The sequence below is a fragment of the Crinia signifera genome, chromosome 6, assembly GCF_055691185.1.
Source record: "Crinia signifera chromosome 6, ASM5569118v1, whole genome shotgun sequence".
Taxonomy (NCBI): domain Eukaryota; kingdom Metazoa; phylum Chordata; class Amphibia; order Anura; family Myobatrachidae; genus Crinia; species Crinia signifera.
The window spans coordinates 208,185,189-208,210,809 of NC_139222.1; the positions used below are offsets into that span (position 1 = coordinate 208,185,189).

Genomic DNA, 25,621 nt, shown 5'->3' on the forward strand with positions numbered 1-25,621 from the left:
ATAAGGACTCTAATGATTTAATGTTGTAGTGCTATTATATGCCGTATATGTACTAGTAACCTGACCACTCAAGGGACTCCGTTGAGCACCCGAGAGGGTTACAGGACTCGGTCCCTAACCCTAGACAGGAGACAGAGTCGCCCCATTTTGGGTGCACGTATTCCACCTGATAAGGGCAGCAGGACAGGAAAATATATATACCTGTCCCTAAATATTGCTGCAGAACCCCGGGACGAGCAAGTGAACACCCCAGCAGCAGATCACTAATTTAAGGAGGTCGGAATAGGTCAGGCTACCCGCACAAATGCTAAAGCACTTTATACAACATAAAAACTACTGTCCGTATAATTGTGGAACAAGAAGCAATCGACTAATCTGTATGTTACAGTCATAATGTGATGAGATAGTGCAATAAACACGTCTGTGGCTAATTGTGAGAGGGGACCCGGCTGGGGCATTATCCCCCCAAATAAAACCTCAGACTACACTCACGAGGTAACAAATCATTGGCCCACACTATTACCAATGACATATTAAACGCATATATGTACAATGTGAATGTGCACAAATCCATACACACTGAGAGAGCTGGGATTGCAATTCAATCCAGCCCACCAATTGGGAATTTTTTAGATCAATCAAGCCATACACATTTGGGAGATTTGAGATCAGTACCCAATCTTACTGACCAACCAACAGAACCCAATAAAGGCTTTATCTCCAATTTGGGTGTGCACCAGTGCTACGTACACTGGACGTTTTTGGGAAATTAATCCAATCTGCCCCAGAAAACGTACATCAATTTATACACACCAGGAGATTTGGAAATTGATCCAATTCGAACTCACTACTCTCCACAATAAGGAATTTCCCTATTAAAATATCGACTGACTGCTGCCACCCCTAGCACGGACATAGGGACACTACCATACTTAGCACGAATACAGACACCCAGAGGCACGAATACGGATCACCCAGTATATCAACATAAGCACCCCTACCCGCTGATATCGGTTACAAAGGCTATATCAAGCCATCAGATACGCTAAGGGTTAGTACTAAGAGGTGATATCTGTAGAAGTGATCCACACACTAGGAGATATTGCATGTCAATACCGCACGTGCAGTTTTTAATAATCACTGTATTCACTGTTCAATGTTTCATGTTAGTTTGTATATTTCGCAGTTTTAAATAAACCTAATAAAAGGTATATTTTAGAGTCTAGAAGTTATTTTCTCTTGTGGTGCACCACACCCGTGACAATCCCTACCCTGTCTCCAAGTATATTCTGCCTAACTATTGTCCGTGGTTGCACACCCCTGCACCCCTATTGTTACTTAACAATATCAGTACCTGCAGGGGGCCTATCTCAATTATTCTATATCTCTGTGCTAAAGTCTTGTGCGATTGAACCCCCAAAACCCTATCTCGTCTAAAGTCTAGATAAGCTACATCTACAGCCCCACCTTGATCTATTACTATAGTCACCCAGTCAAAAAAATCAATAAGATTTGTTTGACATGATCTTCCCCCAGTAAACCCATGTTGTTTCAGATTCTGTAAATTGCTGGTTTTGAGATATTCTACAACTCCTTGTTTTAAGAGTGTTTCCATCGGGGGGTGGTGAATCATGGCGTGTCAGATGTAGGACGGAAGTCCGGGGCTCTCTGATGTAGCTGCATGTGGAGACGCAGAGAGTAAGATGCACGCGGCCTGGAGATGACTCCCTGACTCGTATCCCCCACCGCGAGTCTACCCAGTCCTGGAAGGCAGACCTTTGGCAGCGGGTAACACCTGTCAGAGGCGAGGGACCGTGACAGATCGGAGGTGACTCCCGTATCCGGCTATCCCAATGCAAGCTTACCTGGCCCTGAAGGCACCAAGTATCACCCAGCAGAAATACAGTATTGCGGCTGCTTGGAGGTGACTTTCGTGTCCGGCTTCTCACTGCGGGCTTAAGTTGGCAGGCAGCAAAGGTGGCAGGTGCCTCACTACACATGTGGCCTGTAAATGTATGTGATAAGGCCTGCCTGGAGATATCTCCCAGGACTTGGCTGCCTACTACCAACCCTCCCCCAGTGAGGTGCATGCAAGCAACTATTCCTCATACATCCGATAGAAGCTGATGGGAGGTGCACATTAACAGGGTATATGGAAGTGATAAGCAGTGAGATCCTTTTGTCCAGCTGTGTGTTACACATCTCCAAAAGCCCTAACACTTGCTAGTGGCCATTTGAAGCACCAAGGACTCCTGGTTCCTGGCCGCACATGAAGACTGACCAGTGGTGATTTCTACAGGGCCCAACACCAGGTCAGGCGGGTGAGTGTCTGCTCCTGGCTGTGCGTGTCTGCTCCGGGCGTAGGCTCTCAGTCCAACAGAGCCGTGCCGGTTGAAGCGGACTAACAGGTCAGGCAGATGAACGGAACATCTATCTCCACAATTCAGAGGATGGAGCTAAGCGCTGCTGTGCGTGTCTGCTCCAGGCGTAGGCTCTCAGGTCATCAGAGCCGCATCGGTTGAACATTGCAGTATTGATTAAATTGTGTATGGTGACATGGGGAAAAAAGTATGCGAGAAGTAACCCCCAGACAAGAATGGTAACTGGTGAGGCCCGACAGTCCCTATCCCCTCATAGATCTGGGTTATCTAGTACCAGCATATGTGAACCAGCAGCTGAGCCTACATTACAACAGCTTTTGGAGGCAAATAAAGGCTGCGAGCAAAGGCTGGGGGAAAAAATTGAGAAAACCCAAGTCGATATAGGCTTACTGAGACAGGAGGTTCAAAGAGTAAATATAAGAGTGGAAGAAGGTGAGACAAGGATATCTCACTTAGAAGATACACAAAACTCAGTAACAGCCCAAATCAGTCAACTAAAAGGATCTGTGGCAGGGATACAATCTCAGATGTCCGAAATGGAGGGTCGGCTACGGCGTAATAACATCAGGCTAGTGGGGATACCTGAAAAAGTTGAAGGAGACTCCCCAGAGGTGTGGCTTGAAAACTGGATAATAACAAGCTTTGGGAGAGAGGTGCTGTCCCCACAGTTTTGTGTCGAAAGAGCCCATAGGATACCAGAAAGGCCGCTACCACCTGGTGCCCCAGCATGGATGCTCATTGCCAAAATAATGGACTTTAGGGATCGTGATGTTATTATTCAAACAGCTCGGTCAAAAAGTCAGTTGGAGTTTAATGGGGCCAAGATTATGATATTCCCTGACTACTCAAGAGACGTACAAAAGAAGCGATTGAAGTACAGTAACATCAAGAAGAGGCTGAGAGAAATAGGGATTCAGTACTCAGTTATGTTCCCAGCTAAGCTTAGAATTATAGCCAATGGAGAAACAAAATTATTTGCTTCAGCTGAGAAAGCCTCTATGTGGTTAGATAGTTACAAGAAAAAAAGTAGTAGGAACATGAGGCTAAGGACTGAGCTTAAGTGAAAATATAATGGGCAATGGTATGGGCATACTTGAGGGTTGGGCTAGAGGTATACATGTCTGCTTGGATGCCTTTTTTTCTTTTTCTGATATTAAAATATAATGTAGAAAATGTGTTAGTAATAAAGGTAATATACACAGAATGGTTAAGGTACTATATTGGAATGTTTGAGGGTTAAATGATAATATTAAAATAACCACTGTTATGAATCAAATAAAAAAATATGGTGCAAAAATAATATGTTTAAGTGAAACACACCTAATTGGGGGGAAAGAAGGAGTGTTGAAAGCCCAAGGTAGGCTCAATATATCACTCAACGTTCACAAATTGTTCACGAGGGGTTTCGGTCCTGATCCATAAAAATGTGACATTCCAGTACAAAAAGGAAGGAAATAGATAAATATGGGAGATATGTTTTCATAGAGGGGAAGTTATATAGAACCAAAGTGTGTATCCTAGCAATATACATTCCTCCACCATTTCACTATGAGATAATAGAAGGCATGGCGGAGTTGGTATCTAAAGCCACAGGGGCAGAAATAATATGTCTCGAGGATATTAATAATGTAATGGACCCTAGGATAGATAGATGGAACCGTGCAGGTGGAGCAGGAAGTGTAGGGAATAAAGGGCTTGATGGGTTCATAAGGGATATAGGGTGGAGAGATGTGTGGAGAGAGAAAAATCCAGACAGGCAGGCATATACATGCTATTCAAGATTCCTGGAGGCCTTATCCCGGATAGATATGGTGTTTGTTGATGACAATATGTTTCCAAAAATAGAAAAAGTAGAATACCTACCCCATGGGATATCAGACCACTCCCCGATACTAGTAGAGATAAGACAAGAGGATAAGGGTTGTAATTTGTTGAAGTGCCATCCAATATGGATTGAACAAATGGGGGCAGATATATAATTAGAGAAGGAATGGGAAGAATACTTCAAGGATCATTTGGAATCTGCACCCCAAACGGTGGTATGGGAAACAGGAAAGGCAGTTATCAGAGGGTCACAAATCAAAAGAATAGCACAAATAAAAAAAAGTACTAGAGAAAAAAAGACAGGAGCTAGAAGAAAATAATAAAACACTTGAAAATCAATACTGGCAGAAAAAAATGGAAAAAACTAAGGAAGAATGGATGCAAGCGAACAGAGGCCCTTATTCTGATCGGTGCGGCCAGAGACGATTATGCGGCAAGGACCGTGCGTGCGAAACCCCGCCTTCCATACGGATCGCCAACTCCGTCCGTATGCGGTAAGAAGCTGGCCGAACGGACCGCACGTGTATTTTTCACGGAATACGCCTCCTCCATCTCAGGGAACCTCCCCCATCATTCGATGGTCGCAGACCATCGAATGCAGGACCGAGTGCTCCACCAGCTCCCGCAACCTCAGACCACACGGACATTTTTCCGTGCAAAAGCAGGGATCTGGGCGGGCAGCTGACATCCGGCGATGTCATATGTCCGCCCCCTACATGTGCGTCACGGCCGCATTACCATACGTACGCCCAGCGTTTTCATGGGAACTCCCATGAAACGCGGGGCGTATGCATATGGTAATGAGCCCAAATAGCCCTTCACGCCCCTCTCCACCCCCTGTTCGGAGTGTTCACATATCATGCGGGATTTGGCCGTACGCCCCGCTCGCACATGCGCAGAGACGCCTCTGCACATGCGCAGACACAAAACATCGGCGGGCCGAACGCACGCGGATATATCCGCACCGATCAGAATAAGGGCCAGAGTGTGGTTAAGTGAGCTAAGAGAGGAAGCAGTAAGACAACAAAGGTTTACAGCTCATGGTAAATATATAAATGATGATAGACCGGGATCTACTTGGCTCAATTAATTAGGAACGTAAACCCAAAAAATCATATTGTGCAGATAGTCAGAACAGGGGATGATAGTAGATACAGCAGTGGAAATTGCGCAGACCTTTGTCAAATATTATAAAGGGCTATACACATCCAAGTCAAAATGTGAGTCAGAGAAATTAAACAATTTCTGGCCAGGATACAGCTCCCAAGAATAGGTATAGAACAGCGTGAAATAATGGTGAAACCCATATCTAATGAGGAAATAAAAGATGCTATCAATCAGTTATCTGTAAATAAAGCACTGGGATGCGACGGATTACCGGCAGAAATTTTCCAAAAACATAAAGAAAAGAGAGCCCCCTGGTTAAAGGCCCTTTTTTATGATAGCTTAATAGAGGAGAGATTGCTGGAGTCAATGGATGAAGCATTGATAGTGGTAATCCCTAAAGAGGATAAAGATCTGTGCAAACCAGAGTCATATAGACTGATCTCATTAATTAATATTGATGCAAAAATATTAGCAAAAGTCCTGGCTCAGAGAATGGAGGGAGTAATGGATGATGTCATCCACCCGGATCAAACGGGGTTCCGGAGGGGTATGAGCACAAAGAAGAATATTAGAAGGCTATACATAAATTTGCAGTCAGAACAAGAACAGGCAAAAGGAAAGGCTGTAATATCTGTGCAATCATATAGTAGAAATACCGGTAGTCCTATCGATAGTTGAAAATTTTGGAAAATACTCCGGGCTAAGAATTAATTGGAGGAAGTCTAATATATCACCTGTTAGAGGAAGTAGTGTAGAGCAGGGGAACAAGGTTGGAGCTTTGAGCTGGGTGGATGACACTACATACTTGGGGATAAGAGTCACCAACAAGGCAGAGGAATTTATAAAATATAATATCGAGCCATTTATTAAACTATACCAGGGTAAGATCCGAACATAGGTCAGGCTAACAGTGTCAGGAAGGATAAACCTGATAAAAATGGAGATATTACCCACATTTTTATACATCTTTCAAAACTCACCAGTATATTTACCAAAAATCTTGTTTAAAAGAATAGATAGTATTACAGCCTCATTGATATGGGGAGGAAAAAGGGTAAGAATAAAAAGTGACACCCTGATTAGGCCCAAAAAATCAGGAGGCCTAGGACTGACACACTTCCGCTTGTATTACATGGCATCCCAATAAACCCAGATCCAAACATGGATGAGTAAGCAAGATAATACTATAGTAAATGTATTTATTAATATAGCGCACACATATTCTGCAGCGCTTTACAAAGTATAGTTGAACATTCACATCATTCCCTGCCCCAGTGGAGCTTACAATCTATATTCCCTACCACATGTACATGCACACACAGACTTTTTAGGGTTATTTTTTGTTGGGAGCCAATTAGCCTACCAGTATATTTTGGGGGATTGTGGGAGGAAACCAAAGTACCCAGAGGAAACCCACGCAAGCACGGGGAGAATACACAAACTCTGCACAGTTAGAGCCATGGTATGAATTGAACCCATGACCTCAGTGCTGTGAGGCAGTAATGCTAACCATTACACCATCCGAGCTGCCCTAAACTGCCCTAAATAAACTTGTATCACAAAAATGTGGTAAAATGATCATGAGACAAGCTATCATTATAGGGAACATCCATAAAATAAATAACCCAATAATAAAACAGGCAAAAAATGTATGGGATTGGGTAAATAGAATAGTGGGATATGAAGGTATAGACCCTGAGTATGGGTTAAAGGGGTAAAGTAGAAGAAAGATGGACTAAGTGAAGAAGAAACTAGGATCTCTTGGGGGAAAGTAGGAATAACAAATATTGGCCAAGTATATCAAAATGGGATTCTGAAGCCCTACAATCAGTTATAACTGGAATATGAGCTACCTAAAGGTTATTTTTTGGGGGGTATTTACAATTGAGAGGGCAATTAAATAAGAGACATGGTGAATGATATGTAAATATTGAAGATTCTCCAGTGAAGAAAATATTGGATAGGGAAAAAAAGGTGAAGGCGGCTGAAATATACAAGGAATTAATAAATAAATTTAAAAATCCCCAAATAGAAAAAATAAAGCAAGAATGGGAGCTGGATCTGGGGCAAATTAATAATCAAGCATAGAAACGTGCCTTAGCTTCACCAACAAGGGCCATCAGATTCCAACAGATCCAGTTATACATCCTGCAAAGGGTATATGTTACTCCAGAAAAAAATAAAAAAGTTTGACAAAAATAAAGAAGACATATGTCTCAAATGTAGAAAGACCCAGGGAACCTTTTTCCATATGATATGTCAATTTGAGAAGTTAAAAGATTCTGGGATCAGGTGGGCCAAATATTGGGTGAGCTGGGGATGGCTGAGAGGAACTATAACGCAAAGGTTTGCTTGCTGGGTATTTTGGATGATCCCAGAGATAGAGATATAAACAATCAATTGCTAGAGAAGTTAACAGCTATGGCAAAGGTGATAATAGCAAGAAAATGGTAGGCACCAGAGGGACCAGAGTTGAACCAGTGGATAAAAAACACATGTATATAAGAAAAGGAAATAATATAAATAAAGTTAAAAGAATATGGTCAAGATGGATGAAATCGGAGCACTATAGTGAATAAATTAAGATAGGAAGAGAAAAAAAAGTAGTTAGATCACATACTACGTAGTTAAGTGGAGGAAATATTTAGAGTGATATATGCAACCAGGGGAGGGGGGGTGGGTAGGGTAAGTGTTAAGGGGATAATGTATGTCAAATGTTAAGTATAAATGTTGATATGGTATTATGAAGGATTGTATTATGAATTATTAATGTATTGATAAAGTGGAAAATGTCGATACTTATCTGGAATAATGATGTGTATGATTTTTATGAATTTGAAATGAAATAAAGAAATACTGAATTTAAAAAAATAGTGTTTCCATCAATTTCCCTACTACTGATGTAAGGCTCACTGGTCAATAGTTGCTTACCTCTTCCTTGCTTCCACTTTTGTGCAGTGGGACTACATTCGCTGTTTTCCAGTCCTCTGGGATTACTCCAGTAGCTAGTGACTGGTTGAATAATTCTGTTAATGGTATTACCAGCTTCCCTTTTAAGCTCTTTTGGTATCCTTGGATGTATCCCATCTGGCCCCATTGATTTATCCACTTTCCGTTTTGAGAGTTCTGTGAGGACTTGCTCCTCTGTAAATGTACTTGTTTCTCCCTCATTTTTCTGACTATGCTTGCAACTTAACTGTGGCCCCTTCCCCTCTCTTTCAGCAGCGAATACTGAGCATAAATAATTATTAATTAGAGCACATAGTATAGGAGGGAGCACCAGTGGATAACCTACTGGGCATATGGGTACTTTCACACCTAAAAATGTGCTTGGACTCAGTATGTATGTATGTATGTATGTATGTATATGTGTACACACATACATATATAGCCATCATCATTAGTATCTTGACTTGCAGCTGCTCAATCATAGCTGTAAATGATCCCTATCTATGTCTGAACGCTACAATCGCATATGGAAGTTACATTTCTGGCCCATGACACTGCAACTAACATTAATGAAACCACACAGTAATTAAATCCAGATCCTGTCAGGAACCTTTGCATATTACTTAAAATATTTGTTTCTTTATTGTAAAACTTTAAACTAAAACAGCCTGGTACTCTGTAACCTATATTGGGGCTTATTCAGGTTGGACAGGATAAATGATGCAACTCGCAGTTCTGCATGTGCACATAGCAGAAAACAATATACTTTGAGCGCTGTGGGCCAGTGTTTGAATGCTGTGTGCAAATGGCTGCCCTCTGGGAGGGGGTTGCCGCCCCCAAAAAGTAAGAAGAAAGAAGGAAAAATACCAGTGGGCACCTTATGCACACAAATAGAACAATTTATTGAATGGACATATCATATAAAAAATTAAAACTAATTGGACACAGAATACACACACAGAAAAAATTAATTAATTATAAGATAAACATAAAAAGGTTAAAAAACATGTGCAATAATAAAGTGCTGATTCAGTATGGTATATAGTTACCAAGTCCCGGTAGGTGTTTTTCATATGCGCATATGAAGCCAGGTACTATTGTCCCGATGTAGAAGGTAAAAATACCAGCGCTCTGTGGGAGTGAATGAATATTGTAGGATCTCACCACAGGGTTTTTGTAATCCACAAAGGATGTTCCTTACAGGGCTTTGTAGCAGCAGACAAAATTGCAGAGTTGATGCAGTCAACCCTTTTCTGTGTCGATGGAGACGACAGCCGCAAATCTAACTTGCAGGTCAGATATTTTCAGCAGATCCCAGTTCGGGTAGATAACTGCGCCAATCCGCTACACGCCTATCAGTGTTAGATGGTAACAGAGCAACTGCACCGGCCAGCGAGCCAAGTGCAAGCCGCTAGACACTGTGGCGGGCGGAGACTACCTTGTATATGGGTCTCGTGCGCTCTGCTGAGATCGTGGCAGCCGTGTGCCGCAAGGTGGTAGGGTGGCTGTATGTCGTCTTCAGGGACACTCCGCTGTTGCGCTTGTGAGGTAGTGACAGGGACCGAGGTGTACTGAATGTCGTGGAGCTCAAATGAATGAGAAGTTCCTCCAGGTCCACTGTCTCAATGGCGGCAACAGGAATTCCTATTCAAGACGCGTTTCGCCGCGCTACGGCAGCTTTTTCAATTGAGGATCTCAATTGCAAAAGCTGCCGTAGCACGGCGAAACGCGTCTTGAATAGGAATTCCTGTTGCCGCCATTGAGACAGTGGACCTGGAGGAACTTCTCATTCATTTGAGCTCCACGACATTCAGTACACCTCGGTCCCTGTCACTACCTCACAAGCGCAACAGCGGAGTGTCCCTGAAGACGACACACAGCCACCATACCACCTTGCGGCACACGGCTGCCACGATCTCAGCAGAGCGCACGAGACCCATATACAAGGTAGTCTCCGCCCGCCACAGTGTCTAGCGGCTTGCACTTGGCTCGCTGGCCGGTGCAGTTGCTCTGTTACCATCTAACACTGATAGGCGTGTGGCGGATTGGCGCAGTTATCTACCCGAACTGGGATCTGCTGAAAATATCTGACCTGCAAGTTAGATTTGCGGCTGTCGTCTCCATCGACACAGAAAAGGGTTGACTGCATCGACTCTGCAATTTTGTCTGCTGCTACAAAGCCCTGTAAGGAACATCCTTTGTGGATTACAAAAACCCTGTGGTGAGATCCTACAATATTCATTCACTCCCACAGAGCGCTGGTATTTTTACCTTCTACATCGGGACAATAGTACCTGGCTTCATATGCGCATATGAAAAACACCTACCGGGACTTGGTAACTATATACCATACTGAATCAGCACTTTATTATTGCACATGTTTTTTAACCTTTTTATGTTTATCTTATAATTAATTATTTTTTTCTGTGTGTATATTCTGTGTCCAATTAGTTTTATTTTTTTATATGATATGTCCATTCAATAAATTGTTCTATTTGTGTGCATAAGGTGCCCACTGGTATTTTTCCTTCTTTCTGCATGTGCACATGACCCATCCTGTGCATGTGCAGGATGGGTAATGCGCTGGCATGGCACAATAATGAATGGCTTCACCTGATTTGCAGGCAGGGACGGCCGGGTGTGATCAGAATTTCCAGAAACGAGGGCTGGCCTTGGCCTTGCAAGTCTCAGGCTGCAGAGGGATATCTCAACCGATGGTCCCAATATACCTCTAAACAATCACAGTTTAATGTGGCAGGCGGTGGTACGCACCTTCTACTACATTTGCATTACTTAAAGATCAGTTTAACATATGCTATCCTTACTGAATCACATCCATTACACATAAAAAAAAAAGTTAGATTTTTTTTTCAAGACCTACCCTTTGCAGGTACTCCCAGGTACTCTTCTGCGGAGGTTTTTTCTGAAGCAGGTTCTGAAATTCCTTAATAAAAATCATTCCACTTGTTGTCATATCTGCTTTTCGCTCTTCTTTATTCTTCACAATGTTCCTACAAGTGATATTATACAGTGCTGTTTACTGTGCAAACCACTATAAGAGGAAATATTATTCAGTATGTTTCAGATTATACACATGCTTATACCATTTTTGATGTCCGGTACCTGTGTATAGCACCCGATGTTCTACATCTGCCCACCTCTGCATCGGGCCCTATCAGGTATTTACTCAACTTTCTTTCTTGCTTTACCTGGTGGCAGTTTGACTGTTTTTAGAATTCAACTATTTTTTTTTAGTTGCAATTTTAAAACATCAGTATTATTACATGAAAATTGTTTTGCATTGAATAATATTTGCTGATGCAGAGCTGTAGAAAATTATTATCACTACCCCCAGCACCCGTGTGCGCCTTCCACCCGCTATTTTGCTCAGGGGTGCGCTAACATGATTTCTGCTCGCAGCCTCATGAGGTGATGAACAGAATATTTTTTTTTCATGCCGAGTACTGTTGGGTTTATCTATTTTGCATGGATCAGTAATGTAATAGGAAATTATGTGCGTCCATTAAACAATTGAATTGCCCACACTCTGATTTGCTCTACTTTTTTGCTCCTTTGCACTCTTTCATTTTTGTTCATTCATTGATTTTCTTGCTCTTTTTTTCCCCCTCTTTTTACCTATATGGGCATTCTTGGGACTGTGACATTCTTATTTGTGGGCTCTGCCCCTCCTTCCCATTGACATCAGCTTTGTGCCGAGTGAACCAGAAGTTGGGAGGTATGTAACCCGCATAGGAGAGTAGCGGTGAACTTTTGCCACATGGACTGCGTCGCACTCAAAGGTGAGAGAATGACATTGGGTCAGTTGAGCACACTGTGTTTCAGAAAATTCGGTACTCTTTACCTAGAAGGGCGGCCATCGCGGCCATCGCATGCACTAAAAAATCGCATGCGATGCGACCGACGCGATGCCCGCGATTTCCCATAGGGAACAATGTTAAATGTCCCAATTGACCCGATTTTCCTGTTCAATGTCTCAATTGACCCGATTTTTCCATAGGAAACAATGTTAAATGGCCCACAGAGGCCAAATAGGCACTCTGAAGTGTGAAATGTCCCCCACAATTGTTAACGCCACCCCACGATCAACGTCAACCCGAAGCGTGGCGAGCGCAGCGGTACGCGTCCTACGACCTTTTCATACCCCCACTATCCACGTCGGCGTGGAGTTGAGAATAGAAAGCGTGGCGAGCGCAGCGTGCCCCGCGAGGGGATGCGGACACCTTCACAGGTATACGCGTCCCCTCGCGGGCTTCACAGCTTTTCTCATCCGCTCGCCACGCTTCGGACTCGGTGGCTCGCTGCGCTCGCCACACTTTCTATTCTCAACTCCACGCCGACGTGGATAGTGGGGGTATGAAAAGGTCGTAGGATGCATACCGCCGCCGCTCGCCACGCTTCGGGTTCACGTTGATCGTGGGGTGGCGTTAACAATTGTGGGGGCCATTTCACACTTCAGGGTGCCTATTTGGCCTCTGTGGCCCATTTAACATTGTTTCCTATGGAAAATCGGGTCAATTGAGACATTGAACAGGAAAATCGGGTCAATTGGGACATTTAACATTGTTCCCTATGGGAAATCGCGGGCATCGTGTCGGTCGCATCGCATGCGTTTTTTTTGGTCGCAATTTTTTTTTACTAACTATGCCCACGATCAAAATCGTGGGCGCCCTTCTAGGTAAAGAGTACCGAAAATTCATGTCTGTATCCACTTATTGCAAATGTGCTGCTGCGGTGTACTCTTATACATTCACTGGGAGAAGCATTGTGTAGTCAGATAATGCAAACAAACTTACTTTTCCTTTACTTTCTTAGCATCCAAATTAACGTTTACCTGTGAACGGAACAAGATAATGTCATATATTCACACATATAACAGTAAAGTACCATTTACAGGTCAGATGTATCCTAAGGCCCTGATTCAACACCGTTCAGAAGAGGCCCAATGTGGCCCTTTCCAATGGTGGGGGGTCTGCACATGCGCAAGCGCATATTTGCCCATGTGGAGACCCCAGTAAAGAACGGCTCTGGTAAGTTACACACTCAGCGGGCTGTTTGTTTGCGGGGAGGGAGGGATGGGGCTAGTCCATGGGAATCCCCAGCATTTTATGGGCATCCCCATGAAAATGCTAAGCATTCCCATGGGGATGCAGGCGGACCAATGCATGCCGGGGGTGGGCGGCTGATGTCACAGGACATCAGCGCCCAGCAATGGACACCGAAGGAAATAAAAGTCAGTTGAGACTGACTTTTATTTCTAAAGGCAGAATAAATCATTCAATAGTCGGCTACCAGCAAATGATTTCTCCTGCTAGCGAATGTACGCGAGGGAATGTGTTAGCATTAGGTATTGGAGTGTGCCCACAAGCACTATCTATTACCCTGAGTGCGCTAGATGTTATCAGCTATGCCCAATACAATGTGATTGTTTTCACCATTTCTGGTATTGCCAGTGTGCCTTCTTTATTGGATTATTTTATATATATCATATATCAATGTTGGAGGTCCGGCACTCCGCTCATTCCTGTAACTGCTCCAGTGCCCTTCGCAAGAAAGTAGGTAATAGATGGAGGTGTAGCCGCGGCACCCCAGAGACTGTTTAGTTAGTAATAGCCTTTATTAATTTATTAATATAAATAAATAGTGAAAAAGATCTCAGGGACCGACGTTTCAGAGTCACATGCGCTCAGTTTTCAAGGTGATAAAACAGGTCATGTCACCCCCGAAACGTCGGTCCTTGAGATATATATAGATATACATATATCTATATATATATCAATTTGAATGGCTGCAGCACTCCTCAAGTCAGCTGTGTACAACAACGCACAAATCGGTGCCCCCCCCCCCGACAGTTGTGCCCAGCAGCGTGAGATAAAGTATACTTTTCAAGACCTTGCGGTCCCTTTATCAAGGTGCCAGCTGATTGTGGGCTCAGCTTCCTCTCTGCGCAATCAGACCCTTTGAGTGCCGCCTCACAATGCCACTGTCTAGATAGATAGATATATTTAATATGGCATTACTTAGGGCAGCAGGGATGGTGTAATGGTTAGCATTACTGCCTCACAGCACTGAGGTCATGGGTTTGATTCCCACCATGGCCCTAACTGTGCGGAGTTTGTATATTCTCCCTGTGCTTGCGTGGGTTTACTCTGGGTACTCCGATTTCCTCCCACAATCCAAAAATATACTGGTAGGTTACTTGGCTTCCAACAAAATTAACCCTAGAATGTCTGTATGTACGTGTACATGTGGTAGGGAATATAGGGCCAGATTCTCTAAGCTTCAAAAGTGATAAAATGGAGAGTGATAAACAGCCAGCCAATCAGCTCCTGTCTAATATTTTTCAAACACAATCTGTGACATGGCAGGTAGGAGCTGATTGGCTGGCTGTTTATCACTTTCCATTTTATCACTTTTCAAGCTTAGATAATTTGGCCTATAGACTGTAAGCTCCACTGGGGCAGGGACTGATGTGAATGTTCCTATATTCTCTGTAAAGCGCTGCGGAATATGTGTGCGCTATATAAGAAACTGTTAATAAAATAATAAATGACTCACATTGTGCATTACTGTGTGATTATCATTTGATGTCTGTGTATCCGTGGGCTCTGGCTCTGTATCCATGGGCTCCGGCCCTGTGCCACTTCTGTTCATAATGATCTACTATCTACTAATGAAATTCCTGAAAAAGAATAATAACAATTAGGACATTTTGCCCATGCTATTATGACTTTGGGGTTAGGTTTTGCAGTGTCAATTGAAATCAGTTAAGGCCCCATACAGGGCCTTCTGAGCGATATTGTGAACAATATCACCTTGTTTGTACACTGTACATCGTTAAAGACGCGCACTCCTGCGAGTCGTTGGTGACCCTATCCCTCATCCAAACATGTTCAGATGAAGGAGACTTTGTTAACGGCATTCGTGCTTTCCCCCAAAGGTCGGCATGCAGCATTGGCAAATGTGTATGCACTTGCCGATGCCTGCCCCCCTCCTCAGCTGTCACCAATAGCAGCGTAGGCGGGGATCTTCTAGTGTGTACGGGGCTTTTTATTCAGTGCACAAGTCAGTGCACCTATATTCAGTTGTGATTTTCCTTGACAGAGAACTTTATACGTATAGGCCATTTCTGCAGGTACAAGAATCTCATCCTGAATATACAGAAAATATACTGTATATTCTTCAGTAACCACATTGGTAAGGAGATTGCATACCAAATATTACCATATTTCTGTAATAATGTGATCTAGAGGAAGCTGGTAAGATGCTTCTGTGAACAACCCCAGACCAGCGGCCATAGTTAAAATTATAGTAAAAAAACTGTAAAAAAAGCAATGTTATATCTTCATGTAACCATTTTTGTGTTCAATACACGTAAAACTGTCACGCTACAGGCTGTGTTTGAACTTTATATCCACCGACTTTATTTCCCTCCAAGCCCCGTACACATAGGGCGATGGGATCCCTGCGCTGAGTGAAGTACTTAAACACAGATTGCTCAGCACACATGCTATGCACCAGCGATGTGTGCTAAGCAATCTGTGCTGAGCAGTGATTTGCCTGTGCTTATAGGAAAAACCCTGCAATCTAAGCAGGATAACCAGAGCATGCACTGTCTATCTCTGCGGGTGATGGTGACACGCTGGCCCGCACATCGCCATTGTTATAGGGTGTACACAAGGAGCGATCCGTGCTTCATTTCTAAGAGATCTAGTCAGATCGCTTAGAAATAGGTATGTACACTGTATGCCCATTTAGTACATATAGCCCTTATTTTCATATGCAGTCCCACTATACCTTGCAATTATAAATTAATGATACAATGTTTACCTTAAGTAGTGCTGCGAGACCTCTAATCAGCCAGTCTGTCAGAGAATAGAAAGTAAAACTTCTGGAAGCTGGGAGTTGTCCACAAGAGAACGTCCGCCTTGTACTTCCTGCTTGAGTCATTTTACCTCATTGTGTAGGCAGCCTGGAACTTCCACCCCCTCCCCATCCCACTGTGCTGTACAGGGGAGAGGCTAAGATACTGTATCACTGACTGACATGCAGTTACTGTAACACTGTTATGAGGCCTACACGTCACACATAGAGATTTACAGGCATTTTGTAAGAGATCTCACTAGGGGCCTTATTCTGGTCGGTGCGTACTTTCCCGAATTCTTACGGAGCGGTCCGCACGCCACGCTGTGCAGACATCGTCCGTAGAAACGCCCACGAGCCTCCGCATTCGGACGGACTCACTCTTTAAGAAGAGGGCGTGTGTACGGACGACATCCAAACCTTGCGTGTGCGGTGGACACGAACAGATTCTGCATGGTCTCACAGCGTAAGCACGGTCTTACCGCGTCAGAATGGACGGGAACCTGGCCGTACGCACCGATGCGGTGTATTTACGCTCAAATCACCACTATTCTCATAAGACCCAAATCTGTACCATGACCCGCTTATGCAATTAGGCAACCTCATTAAAAAGGGATTGTTTTTAATGGTCATCTATTATTTATCTAATTGATAATTAAACACATAAGACCCAAATCTGTACCATGACCCGCTTATGCAATTAGGCAACCTCATTAAAAAGGGATTGTTTTTAATGGTCATCTATTATTTATCTAATTGATAATTAAACACTTTAGTACCACTTTAGATTAACCCTTTCATCATGCTAAGTTCACAACATTCTTTCTTGCCCCTTTACGCCCATGTGTTATGTATGCATATGTATATACCTTTTGCACCTTACATAAATAAACACCATTATTTATACTTATATACTTAGGGCTGTTTCACACAGTACGGTTCCTGCCGCACGGTGAAATCCCGTACGGTCAGGGAGCCGCGCCGCACTCAGAATTTTATAATGGCAGGGATGGCCACAGCCCGGCAGCCGTCCCTTCCAGTGGGGGGATCCGGCTGCAGCCGTGCGGCCGGGCCGTGGCCGTCCTGTGTGAATGGACACAATAGTGTCCATTCACAACTGCTGAGTGCGGCACGGCTCCCTGGCCGTACGGGATTTCACCGTGCGGCAGGAACCGTACTGTGTGAAACAGCCCTTATAGTTATACTTATACTGTAAAATAAAACAATAACACACAGACCACTTCGAACTTTTAACACAAAAATTTATTATTAAATAACAAACTATTAACCAAAAATAAAAAAATCACAGCAGGAGGTCACAAACGGTCTGTACCTCTGCGGCCATGTCCAGAAGGTGCTGCCGCAGCCTGAGTAGGGCCCCTCTTAACCCCTCGCCTTCTTGCCTCTGGTGATCTGTGGGCATGTTAAAGGGGGATCAACATTAATTATGCTATTCAGGTTTAGCTTGTACAGTCAATCCTAAGTACCTACAGCATGAGAATTCATACATACAAACAATTACATAGCCAATACTGTTTGTAATGGAAAAAATAAAAATGGGCCCACACACACACAGTGGCTTACACTACTGAATATGTGAGTGATAAAATTGGCAATGTATGTATCAAAATCATAACAACACTTGAGCCTCACTCACAATTCTCCTGCCTTAACACTCACCAATCTACTAGAAAGCTACATCCAATACAACATGTCACATTTTGCCATACATATATACCTGCATGTCACTGCTTAATAGCTAAACTGCATGATAGATAGATACATAGATAGATACATAGATGGATACATAGATACATGGATGGATAGATACATGGATGGATGGATACCACATTTAAAGGCTAGCCTAGTCCCTCTACCCCTTACTTCCTGAATCATTGTCACATTGCCACATAGGTGAAACTGCAGCACTAATCCGCTTCCTTACACCAAACAATTTCTAAAGTCAATCCATCCAACCAAATAGCTTTGCAAAATACATGGCAACAACACGGGCCAACTGGCTAGAGGGGGGCCCAGGGGAACTGCCCTCTTGTGACTCCATTATAAATCACACCTGACCATACTCCATTGATGTTTTATTTGTGCTTGTATAGAAAGGCCCTCCATAAATAAACACTCCTCACCTACGTGAGCCTCCAGATTCCACGTTTTCTGCTTGGGCCTATAACCCCTAAGTGTGTCTGTTGTAACCCACTTTTGTTTATTAATTAATAATAGAGTAAAACACACTAGATTCACCAGTGGTACCTAACAAATAGTACTACCACCAATTATTAATGATGCCTTATGTTTACCTACCAATTCCTTCTACCTCCACCACCTCACACGCCGCCTCCTCGTCCAAGACCTCCGAGGCCTCCTCCTCCAGGCCCATGTCCTCTGCGGGCACCTCCTCCTGGGCCACTTCCTCTGCGGCCTCCTCCTCCAGGCCCATGTCCTCTGCGGCCACCTCCTCCTGGGCCTGCTCACGGGCCTGTCTTGCACGGTCACGTGCTGTAAGAAAAATCAAAATGCAGAGTGTTAAATAAGGCACATGATTTGTTCATTCATCATGCAGCAAAAACAATGACATATTAGACCCACATTACAGCATGTCAAACATGAAGTACCACACAGATAGTGTATGCCATGTTTAACTCATGATCAACCAGGTTACCTTATTGCCAAAAAAAAGGTCATGGAAGCATTAATGTACAATTGGCCATTTAATGTGTAAACACTTACAGCGTGCAATGCTGGCCCTTATTTGCTGGAGCAATTCGGGCTGCCGGCGCCTCAGATCAGACCATCGCCGCTCCAGCTGAGCGATGGTCCTGCGCACCTGGGTGTGCGTGAATATGCGCCTGCGGGCAGCGGCATACGCATGGCGCTTCTGCCAGTTCCTGATGAACGGGCCCACACGGCCCAGCCTGGTCTCCATAACGGAGACCAGTGCCCTCAGCTCCGCGGGAGAGAAGGGTGCTGCTCTCCCATAGGCCGCCATCTTAGCAATGGCACAATTCAAGCAATCATGTCCTGTAATTGGTTGTTCAGAGTGATATTTGGTATTAACTTTATTGTTCATTTTCTCATTAACAGCGTGTATGCGCCACAACAGACGGCTAACCCATTGCATCGCCAAACCACACTTGCTGTACCTTTGCATAGTTGAGCAGACCATGACATTACTTAGTATCTCCAAAACAGACAGGGTGAAAGAAGTTTGCAACCATTATATATAATATATTACATTCACCAAACATGGGTGAAAACAACAGGTGAAATAGTGTGCATCACTAGCCAGTTACACCTAACTCTACAAGGTACTAAACTAGACAGCTCTATTATAGTGAAAGCTATACAGCAGAAACATAGCAAATAGTGCAAGACCTTTTCCCAATATTAGGCCATGGTGCCATGTGTACACTTACCTTCTACCGGGCCACACTAGAGATGTGGAATAAAATGTACCTAGCATCAAGCCAGTATTTGGAGACCTTTCACATGTGATTTGGATGCAAGCACTGATTACTATTGCCTGAGTGGTGGACTGGATTTACATATGGAATGGGTTAGTGTCATTTGTAGTACATACCAAACAAGTGCACAGTTCAAATGTACATTCGCATATACTTTTCATGTCTGGCCACAGTTTGAGGTGTTTATTGGTGTACAAATCTGCAATTAGCTACTAAATCAGACTTAGTAAGTTTGCCAGGTTTTTTTTTTTTTTTTTTCGCTGGTATGGGCGCGGCCTATGCGCCGCACGGTCTACGCTGGCGTACGGAACGCTGCCGCACGGAACGCAGGGTGTCGCTGATGTACGCCAATTACATAAATAGGATATAAAGGTGTGATAGAAAAACTAAATGTTGTTGCAAACATGGCTGGCTCACAATCTGAATGAGACCAGGAGTGCCAGGAACTTTTCCAACGCATGGACTCCAGCACCTCCTATGTGCCCCTCAGCACAGACCAGCCAGGGGCAGATGAGCAGGCTGCTGGGCCATCCACATCAGCCCAAGCAGCAGCTGGCCATCTTCTGCCTCAGCAGAATCATTGGGAACACAACAGGTGGCTTCCCAACAGAGTAGCCTGGCCAACACTTCAAGTACAGCGGCAGGTGGCCGTGGCCGAAATAGGCCAACGGAGGAACCAAGCAGCAGAAACATGGCATTCGAAGCGCAGGAGCTTGCCATCCTGGTACCCCGCACACGGGATTGGATCGAGTGTCCACAGGACAGGTTGACACACACAAGGAGATGGAAGATTTGGGAGGACATAACTGCGGAGATTAATGCGGTAGCTCCACAATTTCGTGAGGCGGAGCACGTTAAGAAGACCAGTAATGTTTAAAATAGATGTTAGATGGAGTTGGGAAATGGCCAGTGACGTTGCTTGGAGCCACAGACATGTTTGCCATGTCATTTAATCGATAGTTATTGTAGGGTGAGTGTGAATGTATCTTCTAAGGGTTGTTTTTATATTTTCATTGAATGTAAGTTGTGTGTGATGAAGCACATGTTGTAATCTGTTGCAGATTGCAATGGTTGGTACAGCAAACATGAGGAGTGACATGTAGTAATATGTAAACTTTGATTGCAGGTGGCACGACTTCAAAACCAACCTCAAGAAGAAATTGACCAAGCGGTGGGAACACAGCCACACCTCTGGGGGGCTGGCCCCATGCCAGGCCGGCTGAAGCTTACCCCCCTGGAGGAGATGGCAGAGTGCTGCATTGCAGTAGAGGAGGTCCGGGGGGTGAGCACCATGGATAGCGAGGCCCCAGCGGAAGTCTTTGCTGCTTTTGTTGAAGGTAATTAGGTACTTGTTTCCTAGCACGGCCACACCGATTTACATCGGGGTGGTCGTGTCGGAAAAATCGCATCGATCGCATCGCATGCGATTTGGTCGCATGCGATGCGATCGACGCGACCGACCCGATTTTTTGATTGAATGAAATGTAAATCGGGTCCCTGGGACCCGATTTTACATTGGATTCAATGTAAAATATTCCCTAGACCCCCAAATTTTACGACGTAAACCCCACCCCACGATAGACGCCAACCTGAAGCGTGTCGAGCGCAGTGAGCCCGCGAGGGGCGGCGGTGCGCGTCCTCCGACCTTTTCATTCCCCTACTATCCGGCGTGGAGTTGAGAATATATAGTGTGGCGAGCGCAGCGAGCCACCGAGCCCGAAGCGTGGCGAGGGGACGCGTATACCTGTGAAGTTATACGCGTCCGCTCGCCACGCTTCGGGCTCGGTGGCTCGCTGCGTTTGCCACACTATATATTCTCAACTCCACGCCGACGTGGATAGTAGGGGAATGAAAAGGTCGGAGGACGCGCACCGCCGCCGCTCGCCACGCTTCGGGTTGGCGTCTATCGTGGGGTGACGACGGGGACATCTATAATGTGAAATGGGTCATATTGGCCCATTTCACATTTTTCACATTTTTTTCAAGGTGAGATGGACTTAATCAAGTCCATCTCATCTTGTGCCATTATAATGCCATTATAATGGCACAATACCGACGCGATCCTCACGATTTCAATGTTAAAAAATATTTTAACATTGAAGCCTATGGCAAAATCGGGGGCATCGCGTCGGGACCAATGTTAATGGTCCCGACCGACGTGATGCCCCCGATATTGTACCTTTGCCGGCAAAATGGACCTGATTTCAAAGGAAATCGGGTCCATCGTGTGGATCGTGTACCTTAACTTAAAGGTACACGATCCACACGATTGTGGCCGTGCTAGGAAACAAGTACCGGTAATTATTTGCCATGGCATAAGTAGTTGCTCCTAATTTGCTTGGAATGTGTTGTAATTGTAATTTTCTCTTTCACCAGCATCCCCACCGCTTGGTCAAGAATCTCTTGAGGAGGTTGAGGAGTCTGTGCCACCTGCCACCAGTGCCAGGCATGTGCAGCAGCAGCAGCCACCGGCCGAGCCCGAATACGACAGGTGGGTGCAGGTGCTTGGGCAGATTCACCAGCAGGGAGACTTAGCATCAGAGCGGATGCGTAGGACCGAGGAGGTCATGCAGGGTTTGGTCAGCACCCAGCACACAATAGCTGGGAGCCTGCAGGCTTTGGCTGAGGCCCAGCAGGCCATGGCTGCCAGCCAGCAGTCTATAGCTGCAAGCCTGCAGGTGCTGGCAGATCAAGCCCTGCGCCAAAATGACGTCCTCCTCCACCATAATGAGCTTATGGTGGAGCTATTTTCCAGCAATAGGGTCCTATTGTCATCCGTTTCTGGTGTATTACCACCACCAGCACTCCCTGCTGGCAGAGGGGGAACACCATCCCCCCCCCCCTCACCAGCATCTGCTCCACCTGGGCCACCATCCGAACGTGGCCGAAGAGCTGCTGCATGTGGCAAGGAGCCTACCAGGGCCAAACGTGCTCACAAATGAACTTGTGTCCGCATTAATCTCCACCCTTATGTCTTCCCAAATCTTTCATTGAGCTGTGTGTGTCAGCTTCCTGTGTCCAATCCCGTGCAGAGGGTCCCCACATTTGCCCTCGGTTCGAATGTCTTGTTTGGTTCCCCAGTTGGCCTCTTTCGGCTACCATTACTGTCTGCTGTACTTGAAGTGTTGGTGCTATACTTTTTTTGTGAAGCCACCTGATGTGTTCCTAATGATTCTGCTGTGGCTATGTATGTCAGAAATTCTTTTTATTTTAACATTTTTTTTTTTTCATTCCTGCCATGGTACCTTTTAATTTGTTACATGTGAGACATAACATGCTTTCCATTTTTTTTTTGAATTTATTGTAATAAATGTATATTTTTATCCCCAAATGTGTGGTTTAATTGTTACATGTAGAAGTGACATGTCTATTTCTATTAGTGATAGTAAGTTCTATCCATTGTTTGCAGTGTAAATGTGTGTGAAAACTGCAGTGTAAATGTGTGTGAAAACTGCAGCATATATGTGTGTGTTTAGTAATGGTCCATTTAAGCTGCAATGGTTCCAATAGAAGCACTGACAAGCGTGTAATTAATGAGTAATGAGTAAAGGAGTGGATTGTATTGTGTTCAGCTGACATTGGTTGAGGTGCGCCCATCCTGATTAGCGCATGAACGAGTGGTGTCTGCAAAGCAATACTTGCTTATGGACACCGCATATTTCTTGCCTTTTTGTTCGCGAGCATTCGGTGTGCTGTCCAAATGCACGCCTACCAAAATAAGTGCACTCCCCTGTGTCCGCCCATGTTTACGCCCAGTTTAGCCCACTTTGAAAGTACGCCCCTGTGTAGTTCCGAATGACGCCCATAATACGCCCATATTTCCCAAGTGATTGCGGTGCACATTTCTGTACGGTATTAGTGAGAACAAGTACGGAGACCATGCGTGGCACATGCGCATAGCGTTCCCCACGCATGCGCAGACGGCTAAAAAACCCCATCCGAAAGTATTCGGAAATTTACGCATCAACCAGAATAAGGCCCTAGATCACTTAGAAAATGCCCCTACATCTCTGTGTGCAGAGCAATCTGGCATCGCTCAGAACGCTCAGCTACATGTGTAGGCCTCATTATTCTGCTAACACAAACTAAATAATCCAACTTCTATGCTGCTACTTACTCCATTTTACAATAGGTATGTGTCATTGACCAATATTAAGTAGACATGCATTGGGTCAACCACTAACGGTCAACATGGCTTAGGTTGACACATTAAAAAGGTCGATATGGCTAAGGTCTACAGGGTTAGAAGGTCGACACAAGTATTAGATCGACAGTGGCAAAGTCGACAGTCAAACAGTCTACATGAGTTATTAAATTTTCCTCCCCAGTGTCCACGGCGGCCATTGGATTCCTCTTCAGCTGCATTCCCGGTCCCAAGGATGCATTGCAGGGCTGTGCCGGTGACATCATACATTTTACTTTATTACAGAGCTATAAAAGCAAACACTATATTGATTTTTTATTTTCCCATACAAATAATATTTTTGTGAAGGAATTTTATCATTCACATCTGTTTTCTAAAGAAAAAAGAGATACCAGTAGGCGCCTCTTGCACACAAATATAAAATTTATTGAATGAACATATCATGCAAACATTATTTGCATTATTCAAATTAATAGACACAGGATATACACAAGAAAATAAATATAATGAATAGATAAGATATAATACACCTAAAAATGGAATCAAATCAAAACACAAATAATAAAAATAAAAATAAAAATAAAAGTAAAAAATAAAAATAAATAAAAATGAAAAAAATAAAAATAAAAAAAGGAAAAAGGAAGAAAAAGACAATACAAAAATAAATATATATATAAAAAATGTTATTATTAAAAAGCATGTGCAATATTAGCAACTGTTTAAAGTGCAGTATATAGTTACCAAGTCCTGGTTAATTGATTTCTTTTCATATGCGCATATGAAGCCAGGAAATGATGTCCCAATTGGGGGATGAATCGCCAACCCGTCGTGGGGATAAAGGAAAAAGGCTGTAGAATGACCCAACAGGGTATTTGTAATCCACAGAGGTAATTTTCCAAAGGCTTTTAAATACCAGCAGGGTAGGTGGTGTGACACTGTGGTCGACACTTGTGTCGATAAAGTCGGCAGCTTACGATCTCTGCAACAAAGCTTGGTAGGGGAAAAGTGGACCACGCCAAATGCCCTGCGTGCTGTGTTAGATGTTATCGGAGCGGCTGTGTCGGCCAGACAGCCAAACACAAGCCGCTGGACACTGACGCGGGCAGAGGCTGTTTAGAAGTATCGGTCTCCTGCGCTCCACTAGAGACACGGGGCAGCTGTATGTTGCCGAGAGTTCAATATCTGCTGCCGTCTTCCACAAAAAGCCGCTGTTGCGCCTGTAGGTAGTTGCCAGGGACCGAGGTGGGGTGGATGTAATAGGACTCAGTAATTGAGATTTACCTCCAGGTCCATTGGTTCAAATGGCGGCAGCGGGGCTCCTGTCCAAGACGCGTTTCGCCGCACTACGGCAGCTTTTTCAATTGGGGATAGGGAGTGCAGCTCTGTGGGCTGGTTTTATACCTTGATTTTGTACACAGGTGTGTGTGGCCAGTTGTCTATGGCTACACAATTAGCAGCTTCATTTCAGTATTTCACTTTAAGACTCAGCTGCAGCAATTATTACAGCTTTCCTATTTGACTATTTTCTGCACAAATAGCAATATATTCTTTTAGCACATGCTTACATATATAATATATATATGATTACAATAAAGAGAATAAAATCAACAAAAAAATATTAATAAAAAATAAATAAAGATGAAAATAAAATAAAATAAAAATAAAATAAAATGAAATAAAATAAAAACAAAAACAAACAATTATAATTATACAAATAAAAAATACATTTAGAGCAACAGCAAATAAGATTGCTGATACACATAAGTCTATAGTGTATACAGACATTTCGAGGGGCGCACAATGCGTTTCCCATTATATTTTGATGTGTCCGTAAGATACACACCTCGAATATTTAT

At 44.0% G+C, this 25,621-nt stretch overlaps 1 protein-coding gene across 3 annotated transcripts in view; it reads right to left on the reverse strand.

Annotated features, from left to right (window-relative positions):
- LOC146008911 (uncharacterized) overlaps positions 1–17,190 on the reverse strand; it is a 34,695-nt gene extending 17,505 nt beyond the window's left edge. Inside the window, exons 1-5 of one of the 3 annotated variants that reach the window (XM_083148730.1) lie at positions 16,852–17,178; positions 16,110–16,743; positions 14,838–14,961; positions 13,076–13,113; positions 11,143–11,272 (exon numbers count right to left, since the gene is read on the reverse strand). In XM_083148730.1, the coding sequence (XP_083004856.1) occupies positions 11,143–11,272; positions 13,076–13,113; positions 14,838–14,933 (264 nt within the window). In that variant the 5' untranslated portion in view covers positions 14,934–14,961; positions 16,110–16,743; positions 16,852–17,178. Of the gene's footprint in view, positions 1–11,142; positions 11,273–13,075; positions 13,114–14,837; positions 14,962–16,109 lie in introns of all 3 variants that reach the window. The other 2 variants (XM_083148731.1, XM_083148729.1) reach the window with 2 other exon arrangements.
- Positions 17,191–25,621: the final 8,431 nt, after the last annotated feature.